General features: G+C 32.2%; 1 protein-coding gene and 2 non-coding genes across 3 annotated transcripts; 1 reads left to right on the top strand and 2 right to left on the bottom strand.

Moving 5' to 3' along the window:
- The first annotated feature begins 430 nt into the window (after positions 1-430).
- On the top strand, positions 431-5,957 carry LOC131625816 (uncharacterized). The gene is made up of 5 exons (XM_058896646.1): positions 431-760; positions 3,074-3,898; positions 4,909-5,088; positions 5,182-5,301; positions 5,552-5,957. The coding sequence occupies exons 1-5, from the start codon at positions 710-712 to the stop codon at positions 5,657-5,659; spliced, it is 1,284 nt and encodes a 427-aa protein (XP_058752629.1). The 5' UTR covers positions 431-709; the 3' UTR covers positions 5,660-5,957.
- Positions 5,958-9,738: 3,781 nt separating this feature from the next.
- LOC131625821 (small nucleolar RNA Z195/SNORD33/SNORD32 family) lies at positions 9,739-9,813 on the bottom strand. The gene has a single exon (XR_009290960.1). It is a non-coding gene; the product is annotated as a small nucleolar RNA Z195/SNORD33/SNORD32 family (small nucleolar RNA).
- Positions 9,814-10,025: 212 nt separating this feature from the next.
- Positions 10,026-10,106, bottom strand: LOC131625822 (small nucleolar RNA U31b). The gene has a single exon (XR_009290961.1). It is a non-coding gene; the product is annotated as a small nucleolar RNA U31b (small nucleolar RNA).
- Positions 10,107-15,851: the final 5,745 nt, after the last annotated feature.

Here is a 15,851-nt window from a genome sequence, read left to right on the forward strand (position 1 = left end):
AATATTTAAAAATTATTATTTTGTTAACATTGAATAATACTTTTTAGGTGTTGCGAATGATTTTTTTATTTCTCGTGTTACCAACATAATTGAGATATAGGTAAATTATAATTATCCTTCTCCACTTTTTTGTTTTGCTTAAAAGTTTAATAATTATGATTTTATTATTATTATTATGACTATTATCTTCAAAAGAGAAATTAAAGTTTTTTTTTTACTCAAAAAATAAAAGAAGTTAGGAATAGGATTTACAACCCTCCCAATCCTATTACACACATTTACACTTAACCCAAAGAAAGCCAAAATAGTGAATTGAATTTTGAATGGCCAAACATAAATATCGCGTTGACACCCCGCGTTGACACCCCATTTCCTTGTCTATATATGCACTTAACTAATTTTCACCGTTTTTGACACCCTCATACTCTCCATCATCTTAGCTAACTATACTCTCTCTTAACTTCTCTCTTTCTCTCTCTTCCCTCCTTAAACCATTTCACATTAATTCTCTCTTTCTATATAACATACCCCTCACTTTCTCTCCTTCCTTCCTTCCCCTTTTTTTCTTTCCATTCTTTTAACTAGCCATATTCAACCTTATTACAAACACTTGTCTACAACATATACATATACATCACCAAATTATTTGTATATATATATATACTCCTAATTCATTGCTTCCAAGAGGATTGATTCATCACCTATCACCATGTTGCAAGATGTTATCCACCCTCCATCACATGATGAACAACTATCCATTGTAATTTCCTCAACTTATATTTAATGTTAATGCATGCTTGTGTTCAAATGAAACTATATGCATACTATAATTATTTTTTCATGCATGCATGCAATTTCTGAGTTATGAGATGTTTGGAACTTCACAAGTTTATTTGTTTGAGAAAAGGGTTTTATTTTTTATTTTTTTTATTTGGGTCACTCACTCTTATATTTTGGTAGCTAAATAGTGGTTATTCATTCATTTATTTATTTATTTATTTATGTCTTCTTGCAATTTATTATCTTTACATGCATTAGATTAATCATGAATCATGAATATGGTTTTCTTATGTTTGTTACATGTTAATTAAGTCATTTGGCTCTCAAGTGTCTAGATAATTTGTTACATAGCTAGTTATAAGTATTAATTACTATTATTTGTAGCAAAAACAAGAAGCTATATAATACATACCCTTACAATTTATAGGACTATAATGTTTTGTTTCCTCATATTTATATGGTTGGCAAGCATAATATTTTCTTTGACTGGAAAAATAATAAGAAGGAATCAAAGACTCCGTGAGAGTAAGGCTTTGTTCTTTCTAATATTTATCCTATTCAAGACAATGCCCTTACAATCAATATATCATTTTCCAAGGGCAAAATAGTAAAATAGTGTGACATTTCCTTGATAGTCATTTTAAACATAGCTTTCAATTTCTGTGGAATCTATATCTCTTTGGAGCTTCATTTGCAAGCTTTCCAAATTTTGATATTCTTTTTTGAGTTAGATAGAAGAAAAGGGTTTTTGATGTAATGACAAAAGAGTTTATATAGGTATAGCATTATGAAAGTGTTAATTCCTTTAAGTGGCTTTCAATTCCCATTGAAGGACAATTTCCATTTAATGAATAAAGAAAAATAACAAATAGTATGAGGTTCTTTCTTTGTTTTTTACTTTGTGTGTTTTTTTCATGTTAGTAACATTAGGTAAATTTGGTTCCAACGTGTACACATGAGGCATAGATGCAATTGTGCATTTCTTTGTCAAAATAATGACTTGAAAAAGAAATCACTTTTTGGAGAATTTCTTATATGTCTATTGCCAATTATGGACAATGACTGACTAGACTATGCAACCAACTAGTTATATGTAGAATGCCCCCAACAAGGCTTTGCATAATGATTTGTTTTGTTTTCAACTTCACAATGAAATACTAGTATTCTCTGCAAAGCTATCTATTAGGTCCAACTAGGGTATCAAAAGGGGCATCCCGTTTAGCTTCGCCCCGCAAAAGTTGTAAAATAATGGAACAAGACGGATATAGTTAAGGGTACTGGTCTAAAACTTCAATCCGCCCCATGGAAAAACGAGGGTAGGCGAGTAAGGATCCTCTCTATTTCTCAAAAGAAATGGACGTGTCAAGTACTATACTTTTAGTGTAAATAAAATATATATTTGCACATATTTCAAAAAATTGTGACATCAATTACACATTTAAAAGATATGCGGGCGGGCCTTGCATCTCTAAAAGTTAAAAATTGCAAAAATTATTACCAATGCCTGCATCTGCAAAAATAGAGCGGGACAGACATATTAGAGATATACGAGTCTAAAATTTTAGTCACTAAAAAATATTGGTAAAAAGGATATGCTTGAAAAACCAATCCTATTTTTTCAACCATATACTAACACCTAAGATAGATAAGTATCTATGTATCTATGTTTGATATGCATCAATGTTATACATATGTATACTATATCCAAATATAGTAATTTTTAATCACTTCAATTTTTCAATTATTCATAATTACGTGTTAATGTCATGTGTTATTGTTATTATTATGTCTGATTTCTTGCATACTCTAAAGAACTAAGCCTTCACCACTAGGTCACACACATATCTAATTATGGTTTATAATACATTAATCATCTACAGACATACTTCATATCTAAAAAATGTGTTAGCACTATAAAGTTGTTGTTGAATTTTGATCTTGTGCATCAAAATACCATTTCCATTGTCTTACTTGGCTTGTTTTTCACTTTAGAATACCAAAGACAATTACAACCCAAACCTTCAATTTGATTGAAGAATATTACAACCTTTTGAAATTTGGCACTTCTTTTTTTCCCCTCTAAGTGATCAGAACAGACTCATGTCTATCAACAAAAAGAAGAATTGGATTCATTTTCAAACTCCATAACAAAATAAAAAACTATAGAGAATCACGTTTCCATCTTGTATTTATATACAACTTACTCTCTTTCTTAAATTCCAAGTCTTATAAACTTAGTACTTTTTTCAGTACAATCATGTTTCTTACATTGTTTTTATGTCACACATTTCAGGATGAAATTTCAAGTCCAAATATTAGTGCACAAATTTTTGAACTTTGTGACCCTGATTTGTTCCAAGACTCTCTCCAACAAAATTCTGAAGTTACTTCTAGCTCAAATTGTTGTCATCATGAAGAAAACAACCTCAACAACATCAACAACAACAACAATAATAATAACAACTCTTCATATACCTTAAACAACATTTCACAAGCTTTAGATTTAGACAACAACATCAATAGCAATAGCAATAGTACTACAAGCACAACAAGCAACAATAACACAACAAACAATACCAATAATAGCCTTCCGATTATCTTTGATTCTCAACAAGATATCGACAATGACATATCGGCTTCGATAGACTTCACATCGTCGCAGTCTTTTCTCGTTCCGTCGCTTCTTCCAATCAATACTCATCAAGAACAGCAGTTTGATTTCTCTTCGACGCAACCTCATCATCAGCATCTTCAGTTGTCCACATGTTCGGGTTTGAAAGGACTGTCTTCGCAGTATCATCAGACTGATAATATTCCTGTTTCGGCTGCTGCGGGGCCTCTCATCGGTGGTTCGTTTGGTTCGGTTTTTGAAGATGATTGCATATCTTCGATTCCGTCTTATTCTCCTTCGTGTTCTTATCTTAGTAATGGATTAGGTGTGTATATGCCTCATGGAAATCTTGGGAGTGGTTTGTCTGGTGATAGTTCTGGCTTGTTTGGTGGAGGAATGATACTAGGTTCGGAAATGCAGACTCAAGACTTAGATTATCAAGGTGAAAATGGTGGAATTTATTGTACAGATTCTGTTCAGCAGGTGTTTAATCCTCAAGATTTTCAGGTATGATCAACTTTTCTTTGATTGCTTCTAGTTTACTTCTTGTCTTTCTTTTTCTTTGAAAATGCTTATTTAAAATAGATTGAATTGCATACTCTCTAGTGCTTTTATTCGGTGAAGTACATGCGCACAGATACAGATACATACATAGGACACGACACTGAAAATAATTTTAAAAAAATAAAAAAATTAAATGTAATCACAAATGTTAGTTGAACATTAGCACAACTTTTTTCAGAGATGTCGGTGCTACATAGGTATTTTTATAGCCAAATGTTATTTCAGCCATTGACATACAAAGTAAAATTTGAAAATGTAATTAGAAAGTAAGCAAATTTTCCTTAAATTTGTAAGAAAGACGTCTTTGATGTTTGTCACCAACACGTTTAAAAAAGCTCAAATGATTAATTTTTTCAAACTCTTACCAATGTCATATTGTATATGTATTAATGTCATGTGTGGTGTGTTTGACGTGGTGTCTGGTGTCCGTGTTTGCGTTGAAGTTTGATATATTTGAAGAGAATTTTTGGGGACATGTCATGGTCCACAAAATATCTTAAGCTGAAAACCCATTAGTGCCAATATACATCAAACAGTTATTGCTAGCATATAGTTTAAGTTCTTTTATAAAGTCAGCTGCATTAAAAAAAATACTATTGATTTGGCCTAGTAGAAAGGAATAACAACTTTCAAGCAAAAATAAAAAAGATAACAAAGACAGCAGCATCATTAGAAAAAGACCATCATCATGATTGGTTCTACCAATACATCTCTTTCAAAAGTCTCTAATAAAGTAACCACGAACATTGATCCAGACATCAGACACAAGATATAATACTCATATTGAATAGAACCGTGTATGTCGATGATAGATATGTACACATGTCAAACATCGAACATGTTATTGATTTGAAGTATAGATGCTAAATGTTGATAATTAGTGGGCTAGACATCATTTTTTTCGGATGCATTGAATAAGAAGTTGATGTTGATAACTGTAATTTCTCGTATAGGCACTTGGTACTGAGAATCACAAACTAGTAGCTGGAAATTCTGCCACTTTATCACCAGAAATCTCACATTTGGAGGACTCTACCTTAAAGGTTGGAAAACTTTCTGTTGAGCAAAGGAAAGAAAAGATTCATAGATATATGAAGAAGAGAAATGAAAGAAATTTCAGCAAGAAAATCAAGGTACTTGAAATTTTATATTATATCCTAATCATATACATAGATTCCTTTATATTTTCAAAATTCATCTAATGATGCAAGAAAATATACATGCAGTATGCTTGCCGGAAAACTTTAGCAGATAGTCGGCCGCGAGTTAGAGGCAGATTTGCAAAGAATGATGAATTTGGCGAGAATCAAAGGCCAGCTTGTAGCAACCATGAAGATGATGATGAAGTAAGATTCCTATAGACTTTCATATTATTTTTATAAAAAATTGGAAAATATTTATATATTAAGTGACATTAACTATCACATTACATGTCATCGAAGAAATTTGGACTCAGAAATGCATTAGACGCATTTATTTGTATATTATTGAGATATAAAAAACAAATATTCTATTTTTTTCAATTTTTTTTAATCCTATTCAATTATTTGATGGAATAATTCCTTAATAAATATTCGTTTCATTTTGTACTTGCAGATAGCTGTTAAAGAAGAAGATGATATGGTTGATTCCTCAGATATCTTTGCACATATAAGTGGACTTAACTCCTTCAAATGCAACTATTCAATCCAGTCTTTGATTTGAATTAATTAATTTAATATATAGTTTGACTAGTAGTATATTATATTATGTATATCTACAATATTATATATGTATTTATTAGCTTTGTAGATATGTGTAGGGCCCTTTTCCATCTTCAGGGCTTGATGGATTGAGGAAACTGAATAATTTGGGGTCTAAAAATTATATACCAATAAGTGAGTTAGGATCACACAGAAACTAGAAAAAAAAATGTATACAATTTTGCAGATATTATCTTTTTCTATGTTGTAACTATGAATAAGTTATTGAATTAATTAACACATAACAAAAATTCCCATAAGTATTTACAAATGACAAAATGTTTAACCTAACCCTTTTAGTGTTTAGAGGTCTGGACAACCCAATGTTAAACTAATTAATCAAAACAAGAAAAAATGATATTGAAATGAGATGGGAGTAAAAAATTCTATAAAAAAAGAAATTAGGGAGAAAAAAACTAATTTTTAAAATAAATGGGCTAAAAAATATTTTAATTAGTCTTGGAGGCATCACACCCTAGGAAGATCCGGATCTATGACACCACAAAGATGACACGACACGCGATATAGAGGTTCAACGTCATCCTTCTCCTCTGAAAAATCCTAGGGTGAAGAAAATACTCTGAGGAGTAACACGTTCACACAAAAGATCAATAGTTACTTGTCCATATGGACCTCAAAGAAAATTTTAGGGATGTGGACCTATAATGGAACGACAGATCCGAACAATCACATTTTGGATGTCCTCCTCAACTTTCGAGACTCTAGTGAGATAGAGATGTGTAAAATGATCATCCTCACTTTTAAGGAGGGGGAAGGGCATGACTTGACATGGTTTAAACGTCTTAAGGATGAATCTAACGACTCCTAAGGCGAGTTACACAAATATTTTTTACTGCCCAATTCAATGTATCAAGCAGGCAACCAAAGTCACTTAAGATGGGAAAATGAGCATCTCTTTTCGATAGGCCATCAACAAGATAAATATTCCCCAAAAACAATCCACCCTTCTTCTAAGATCAAAAGTTGAAAAAGTAATAAACGAATGGTGCCCTTGGTCGGGGAAGCTCCTATCGAAGAGATATGCAAAGATGATTAAAACCACAAATGATGGAAAAAGAGTTACACATGTAAGGAATTATAACATGTATATTAAAAATGATCCATCCACCCTAGAACAATAGTACAAAAATAGGAGACCAAAAACTTACACCACGATCCATTCAAAAAGCAACATGACAAAAAAATAACGAAGATTGGGTACATGCACAACGTTCCTAAAAAATAATAATTTATTCAATCATGTCATCTTTAACGTTGAAAACATGTAACTAAGAGATGCAACATAAAAGAGGGGTGACATGTAATTATGAGATGCAAAACTCTTAACTTTTTATTTTTCTAGAAATTATGAATATGTTATGTTATTATAGTAATAAAAAGCAAAATATTAATATGCTGAAAAGTAAAGGACACAGACAATTTTACTACTTCTCTTATCAATCATCGATACACATCTAATCCCTTCATATCTTGAAGAATGTCCACTATGTTTAGATCCTCGTAATGCCAAGACTTCTTTACAACCTTCTAAAGGATACACATACACCAAATCTACATTGGATTTTAAATCACCCCAATTCAAATGACTTATCTTATAAAAACTCAAACTCTATGGTGGAGTTTGAATCAAACAAATTCAAAGAACTTTTTTCATAAAACAACAAACACTATGGCAGACTTTGAGTCAACCAAATTTAAATGACCTTTTACACGAACAACTTATCATCACAAACTTGATGATTAAGTCACATTACATTTTTAGTAATTTGAATAAACTTGTTTTGCCTTGTATTCTAAGTAAATCATTTTTTTCTTAAACTTGATCACAATTCAAACTTATATACTTAAGTGCTCATAATGTTTGAATTAAACTTTTTGAATGATATGAAAATTATGCACAAAATTTCATTGTAAAAGTTGTATGAACACTAGAAAAATAATTTGAATTGTATGAATTAAATATGAAAAAAGTTCTTTGAATTTCAGAAGTATATAGTCTTATATACATCCTATGATACCTCTAGGAGAAGATACTCAAGTTTGAAATCAAAGTAGGAAGCATTGCATTGTGTTAAAAACATCCTAACCATGAAAAAAATGCAATGCTTCACCTTCCTATTCGAATATCATAATATGGTAATAAAATACCACATCCCTAACGTTCAAAAAAAAAATCAAATTTAAATATTATTTCATAAATAAGATAGATTTAAATATTATTTCATAAATAAGATAAGTATGATAATTCTAAATGTTATTACGACAATTTCAACATCCATAATTTTCATAAATAAGATAAGTATAAATATTATTTCATAAATAAGATAGATTTAAATATTATTTCATAAATAAGATAAGTATGATAATTCTAAATGTTATTACGACAATTTCAACATCCATAATTTTCATAAATAAGATAAGTATGACAATTCTAAAAGTGTTATTACGACAATTTCAACAACCATAATTTTCCAAGATTCATATTTTCCAAACAGAATAAACATGAAATCAACAATACTTTTTTGTAATCGATTATATCATTCTTCCAATTTAGATTCATATTTTCCAAACAGAATAAATTATGTAATCAACAACATCTATTATGTAATCAATTATCACTCTTCCAATTTTCATAGAGAACCTTCATGTAATTGTTACACAAAGCAATAAAATTATACCGGTTCTAAATGTATGATTACAACAATTTCAAAAGCCATAATTTCCAAAAAACATAATGTTGTACCAAACTAGTACAAACATTAAACATATTGAGTGTTGTTCCAAACATCAAACATCATTCCAAACAGAGAGTTGACTCTTAAATTGTAATTGTCAGTGAATATTTCTTCTTTAACCACCATTGACTTTATCAATTTTAATCATGATCAAACCTCTTGATTTAAGCTTCAAAATTGTCAACCTTTCATAATGTAACTTTTTAAGTTCTTTCTTCTCTAATAGTCTTCATCATCATCAATCTTTGCATTCTCAAAGAGCAATCAAAGGTTCAAGAATTAGAGTTAAGCAATAGCATTGTTGAAACAATAAATGTAAAGTTTGTCAACTTATTGATCTCTGCACTCTAAAGATGTTTCTTTTATTAAATATCCTGAAGTTGATCTTCAACTACTGTTTTTCCTTGAATTCTTTTACTCCGTGCTTTAAAGTGTACAAGTAAGGGGCATAATGCGAGAAACTTAAGGAATACAGTGGTTATTAACATCCTAAATGCAAAAGCTTATTTTTATAACTTCTCAGACGCCCAAATTAATTACATAAGAGAATGTTTAAGGAGGCGAATAGCATTATTCCTACATGAAAGTGTGCATTTAAAAGTTTGCCAATCAGACAGATTTACAGGAAGCTCAGACTACCTTCGGTGTGAAAAAGACATGACTGTTAATAGTTCTGTGACCAAAAAAAGTTCTGGTTTAATTTGGTGTTATTTTTCTTGTTAATTAATCTAACGGCTAAAATTCATCTTCTTGTTAATGATTCAAATTCACACCAAAATTAGCCGAAAAATCAAAATACTGCTATACTCAGCAAAAGTTAAAATATCTTGTAATCTATTAATATTATAGAGAAAGAGTAAAGTATCTCAATGAAAAAATAGTCATTGTATTGGACTATAATGTAGAGGTCCAATGGAACAGATGTGAGCATTAAAACCAACACGCCTGTAACGATGGACTCATTTGATTTCCCAGACATGTAACGGTATCAACCATAGCACATTGAAGAAGATACCTGACTAGTCTGGAGACAGCAATCAAGAAAGAAATCAATATACATATCATTCAACTTCATGGAAGAAATAGATAGAAAATGTAAACAGGGAATTAGTAACAGTAGGCATATAATTCAGAAAACCCCTGTGTCGCAAGACCTGTAAAAATTCAGTCTATGCCCGTAAAAACGAAATGTCCAGTCACAAGAACACAAGTCTAAATTCTGGACATCAGATACCATAGGCAAATAAATATACACAAATAACAAAACAAAAAGGGAGAGATTTGAAAGAGATCAGATGGTAGTGCATGTTTGTTTCATCATCTATAACAGAACCGTTGGATAAATATCATCATATCTCCTTCAATCTCATGTCACCAAAATCAAAACTAACAATTGTTAAAAGATAAACAAAATGTTGGAAAAGGGATCAGATAGTCGATCTTTAGTCACCAAGTATGAAATTCACAATAAGACATTTAGAGATTTTATCCTCATATCCCAATGTTGCAAAATGTTGCAAGCAAAGTATTAAGAAAACAAATAAAATTAAAATTGATGCAAAACGAATAACAGGATCAGATAATAAGTCAGTCACCATGTTACACTTTAGAGTGCAGATTAAGACTGGGGCGACAATTACTATCATCACATCCTATAACAAACAACGTTTTCGACAATTCAATTTGCAAAACTATAAAAACAGTGAAAACAGTGAAGAGTTGAATTGAAGCACGGGAGAATCAGTATTACTCTGAACCAAGATCAGAATCGAAACGAATAAGAAAAAACATGATCTAACATGTATTTGAAATCGTGCGGCTGCTTAACAACTAACAGGATGTGAAGAGGGTTTGTGGTTGGGAGTATTTATAAGTGATAAGAGGGTTCGATTAGGGTTTTGACGCCGGCTGCGCTCTCCTATAAAAACTCAAGAAAACTAAAATTAATCTAGCCCATATATTTGACAACTTCAATTCGGTACCCATGAATTTAAATTTAGTATTATTATTTTAAAGTAAATTGTATTTTAATTTTAATTTATTTTAAAATAATATAAAAAAATTGATGTGACATTAAATTCTACTATTTGATTGGACGAGAGTACCGGTATTCAACTAAACTCAAGGGTAGTTCACCTTTTTATATTAATTTTAAGTTTTTTTGATATAATTATTTATTAAGTTATTAATTAAATATATTTTTTTAAAGTATTTTTTAATAAAAATAAATTACTTAAATTTATTTTGGTCAAATAGTCTATTACCCTATCTAGAATTTCATCAATGAAATGAATAAGTGGGATGTCGTGGAATTTTTAATACTTTAGGTTGAGAAATAAATGTGAGTTGTGTAAGTCTCACATTGCTTGAAAAAATGGAGGTTGATCACTTTATAAGTGAGAGATTTCATACACTAATTGTCTTAAAGTTTTTAGTGAATATGTGGTGTCTTTGTCAATTATGTGTTGCTCTATATCCAATATTACAGTGTCTAGGGGAGCATGAAACCTCCTTGATCCTCGCAGAAGTTCACCAAAGGGCATGTGGAAAGCACATTTGCAGCAAGGCTCTCGCCCACAAACTACTCAAGGAAGTTACTATTGGCTCACCTTGTTGAAAGACAGTGTGGCATTGGTAAGAAGTGAGATTAATGTCAAAGACATGCCGACTTTCATCATGCCCAATCTAAGCTCCTTTACTTCATGAGATCGTCATGGCCTTTCTACTAGCGGGGGTGGATATTTTAGGTTTGTTCCCTCTGGCGTCGGGGAAACTTAAATTCTTAATTATGGGGGTCGACTATTTCACAAAAATGGATAGAGGCGGACGGTGTCACTAAGATTACAATATATAGAGTTCGTCGTTTCTACTGGTAGAAAATCATGTGTAGGTTCGGGTTGTCAAGCATCACCGTCTCCAATAATGGAACACACTTTGCCAATGTTATTGTCATTGACTTTTGCCACGAGTTATGAGTGCAAACAAATTTTGTCTTTGTTGTCCACCCCGAGCCAATGGACAAGCAGAATCGGCGAACAAGGTGATCCTAAAAGGGGTCGTGAAGAAGTTAAATGATGCCAAGGGGTTATGGGATAAGTTACTTGATGACAATTTACTAGGGTATTAGTTATGTTATCGAAGTAATAAAATATAAATTCATCTTCACATGGATTCCGAACTTAAAACATGGAATGTTGTGCACTTAAATTAAAACAGTAAATTGGGGGGTTGCAAGTTTGTTTGGTCAACAACACAAGAAAAGAGTTTTTAAGCGATTATGAGAAAAGTGGTCAGGTTATTTTTATCAGAATCTCATATTTCTACTTGATTGATGAAACACACATTAACACACATAAACTGACTACAAAGTTATACGACATGTGTTGAAAGTATTTGTGGGTAAATATTTTCGGTAATATATCGTATCCACAGGGATTGGTTAATATCACTGCCGTTCTATAGTTGTTTATTTTGAGTTAGGAAAATTGAGTTGGTTTGTTTTATGATTCTAATAATATCAAAAGTAAACAATAAATTAAAAGCGAGTAATGAACTGTTGTTAACGATTAGAGAAATATGTTGAACCTTAGGGTTCATCAACCTATTCCTATACAATTATCAATTAATTCACAATTGAACAATATTTTGAATCATTATCTTCACTTATCCTCAAATAAGATTTCATGTCTGCAAATCAAATTAGAAAGCTTTTACCGGTATGAGATTCGATCTCTCCAAATATCAATAACGATAATAGTAATTAAGAACGATAATTATGAAAATCCAATTACAATTCCATCTCTGCAAATTGCAATTGAATCAATATAGTAACCTAGGGCAAAAGTTAAATCCTTTCTTTCGATCAAAGATTCAACGATAATTTAAGAATAAAAACAAGATTACTTATTGATAATGAATTCAAACAATTGTTCACAGGAATTAATTAATGGTATTGTATATTCATAGGTTAACTACTACCTTAGATTCAACAAAAGGGGTTTAGCTCTCCATAGACATGAAGAACACACAGAGATTAATGGGAGAATTCATCTTCATCAAAGGAATGTCTTCGCTTGATAGAGAATTGGTCTTCAATTGATGATTGTGGCTGCACCTTCAGATTGCTCTCCTAATTTCGCTCTTCACAAAAAGTTCTTTTTCTCTTGGAAGCTAGGGCTTTTAAATAGAAGTTTCGGGCTTTTAACGCCGAGGCCGCGGCGCGGCATCGGACTGGCGCGGCGCGCTTCAAAACAGAGATATTTTCGCGGCGCGCTCTAGAAACTCTCGCGGCGCGCCCTTTGCACTTTCCATCTTTTTCTTTGTGGGTAAATATTTTCGGTAATATATCGTATCCACAGGGATTGGTTAATATCACTGCCGTTCTATAGTTGTTTATTTTGAGTTAGGAAAATTGAGTTGGTTTGTTTTATGATTCTAATAATATCAAAAGTAAACAATAAATTAAAAGCGAGTAATGAACTGTTGTTAACGATTAGAGAAATATGTTGAACCTTAGGGTTCATCAACCTATTCCTATACAATTATCAATTAATTCACAATTGAACAATCTTTTGAATCATTATCTTCACTTATCCTCAAATAAGATTTCATGTCTGCAAATCAAATTAGAAAGCTTTTACCGGTATGAGATTCGATCTCTCCAAATATCAATAACGATAATAGTAATTAAGAACGATAATTATGAAAATCCAATTACAATTCCATCTCTGCAAATTGCAATTGAATCAATATAGTAACCTAGGGCAAAAGTTAAATCCTTTCTTTCGATCAAAGATTCAACGATAATTTAAGAATAAAAACAAGATTACTTATTGATAATGAATTCAAACAATTGTTCACAGGAATTAATTAATGGTATTGTATATTCATAGGTTAACTACTACCTTAGATTCAACAAAAGGGGTTTAGCTCTCCATAGACATGAAGAACACACAGAGATTAATGGGAGAATTCATCTTCATCAAAGGAATGTCTTCGCTTGATAGAGAATTGGTCTTCAATTGATGATTGTGGCTGCACCTTCAGATTGCTCTCCTAATTTCGCTCTTCACAAAAAGTTCTTTTTCTCTTGGAAGCTAGGGCTTTTAAATAGAAGTTTTGGGCTTTTAACGCCGAGGCCGCGGCGCGGCATCGGACTGGCGCGGCGCGCTTCAAAACAGAGATATTTTCGCGGTGCGCTCTAGAAACTCTCGCGGCGCGCCCTTTGCATTTTCCATCTTTTTCTTCTGCCTTTGAGACTTCCAGCTCTCTTTCCTCCTCATGTTCTTCTCAAGCTTCAATTCAGCTCTAAACCTGCAACAATAACACCCACAAGTGATTCGATTTGCTTTACACATGAACTGAACCTTTTCCGTTCAATTCTTACTAAAAACCTATGGATCTATCATAATTTGCATTGGTTTAGAGAAGAAATCACTTATATTAACACATGAATTTACCATTAATTTACTCCTAACAAACTCTCCCCAACTTAGAGTTTTGTTTGTCCCTAAACAAAATTACTTACCTCCAGCAAAGTTTACCGACAATCATGCAACAAGTTTTTCAAAAAGTTTTTCTCAAGTGGTTCCATCCAGTAACTAAGTCAAATACTCCTCTTCTACCTGCAAACTCAGAATATACACATGAAACAAACTTTGAAAGCAAATTACCTCCAGAAGTTCAAAACACTACACAATTGCTTGAACCAGCACTAATCACTCTTATCAGAAAATATGATGACTCAAAGAGGGGTTAAACACTCATCCAAACAATTAAATCAACAAAAATCCATATCATACGTTCACCAAATTGCTAGCATCAAGTACTGTGGAATCTGAGAATCAGAAGGTCTTTCTATGGTTGTAATGTGGTTTAGATTCAAAAAAAAGAAGATAATCAAGGGTTGTTCCTACTCTAGGGAAGCATCCAATTCATAACTTATTTCTTTTTCTCTAAAACTCTAATTCTTTTACCTGTCCATCTTTTCTTTCATTCATTCGTAGCTTGATTCTTCTTTTTCACTTTTTTTCAACAATCGTTATATTCAAACGTTGTTACTTCTCTTTTTTTTTTCTTCAAGCTACGACTTTTTTTTTATCTTTCACCGATTACCATAAGTACTTACTCTTCTTTTGAATGTGACTCTCCCCAACTTGGAGATCAACCTGTATTCAGATTATATGAATGCTCCCCTACTTTCTAAAAAGGGTCAAAGAGAAAACACATCACCAAATTTTATGGTTGATGATCCAGAACAAAACTCTTTATTGAGATCAAAACTCACCAGGTATTTTCCTTGGTGCATATTATGATGCTTATCTTGACCTCAGGCTCAAAGAATGGTTAGCAAAAGATCACACTCTCACAGAAGAAATTAAGTTGCATGTTTAGAATAGGCTAAAAGAACTCTCAGATTCAACAATTGCCTAAATCACTTTCCCAGATTTCCACAGACGATGCAACACCCGGTTTAGCATGATACAAACACGTCAAAATAATTGATGGTCTCCTGCATATAGTAAACAATGGAAAGCTTTCCTCACAATGGTTAAGGCTAAGCTGATCCAATAAACAATGTACCATAAAGAACTTCTGACAGTATTTACTAACACCTTAAGTTTCATTGCACACATTAAGAGTTTGAGTTTGAAAATTCATACCTGCTTTGTTACTTATTGAAAAAGAAAGAAAAAATCTCAAAAATTTCGAAATTTTCCCTCACTACCACTTTCACGCATGTTGCTCCATTGTTGGTGCTTTGCTTGAGGTTTTCATTATGTTGTGGAACTACTCTTTCTACTAGGGATAAAATGACAAAAATAAAAGCATAAAATTGAAAAATGCAAAAGAGTAAATCCACCCCCAAACTTGACTAAACATTGACCTCAATGTTTCGTAACAAGCCCGAGAGGGTTGACTCACAGAGGGTATTGCAATATCAATTGCCTCTTCCTAGCTTTCACCAGAAAGGTTCCCTTATTATTTCCTGAAATAAAAATAAACAAAACAAAATAAAACATTAGAAGCGTGGTTTGCCTCCCACGAAGCGCTTCGTTTAACGTCGCATGGCTCGACGGTTCATGGTTGAATCATCAACCATTGTCTCGTTTCCTTGGTACTTTTCTTACCAATGTGAAACCCCAAAAGTATTTCATGTTTTCTTGTTTGGTTTCTTCATCCTTAATTCTTACCAGTTCAACTCGCGATCTCTCTTCCTTCATTTGTTTTTTCCTCTCCTCAAGAGAGATAACCTCCTTATCCGTTAATTTCTTCTTCGGTGAAAACCTATCCTTGATGAATTTGACACGTTTTGGCTTTACCTCTAAACCTTCTAAAAATGGGATGGTGATTTGCAAACGGCTAAACATATCCATTGGCCGAAAGTGGTGACTCTCA

The sequence above is a fragment of the Vicia villosa genome, unplaced genomic scaffold (assembly GCF_029867415.1).
Source record: "Vicia villosa cultivar HV-30 ecotype Madison, WI unplaced genomic scaffold, Vvil1.0 ctg.000244F_1_1_2_unsc, whole genome shotgun sequence".
Lineage (NCBI taxonomy): Eukaryota > Viridiplantae > Streptophyta > Magnoliopsida > Fabales > Fabaceae > Vicia > Vicia villosa.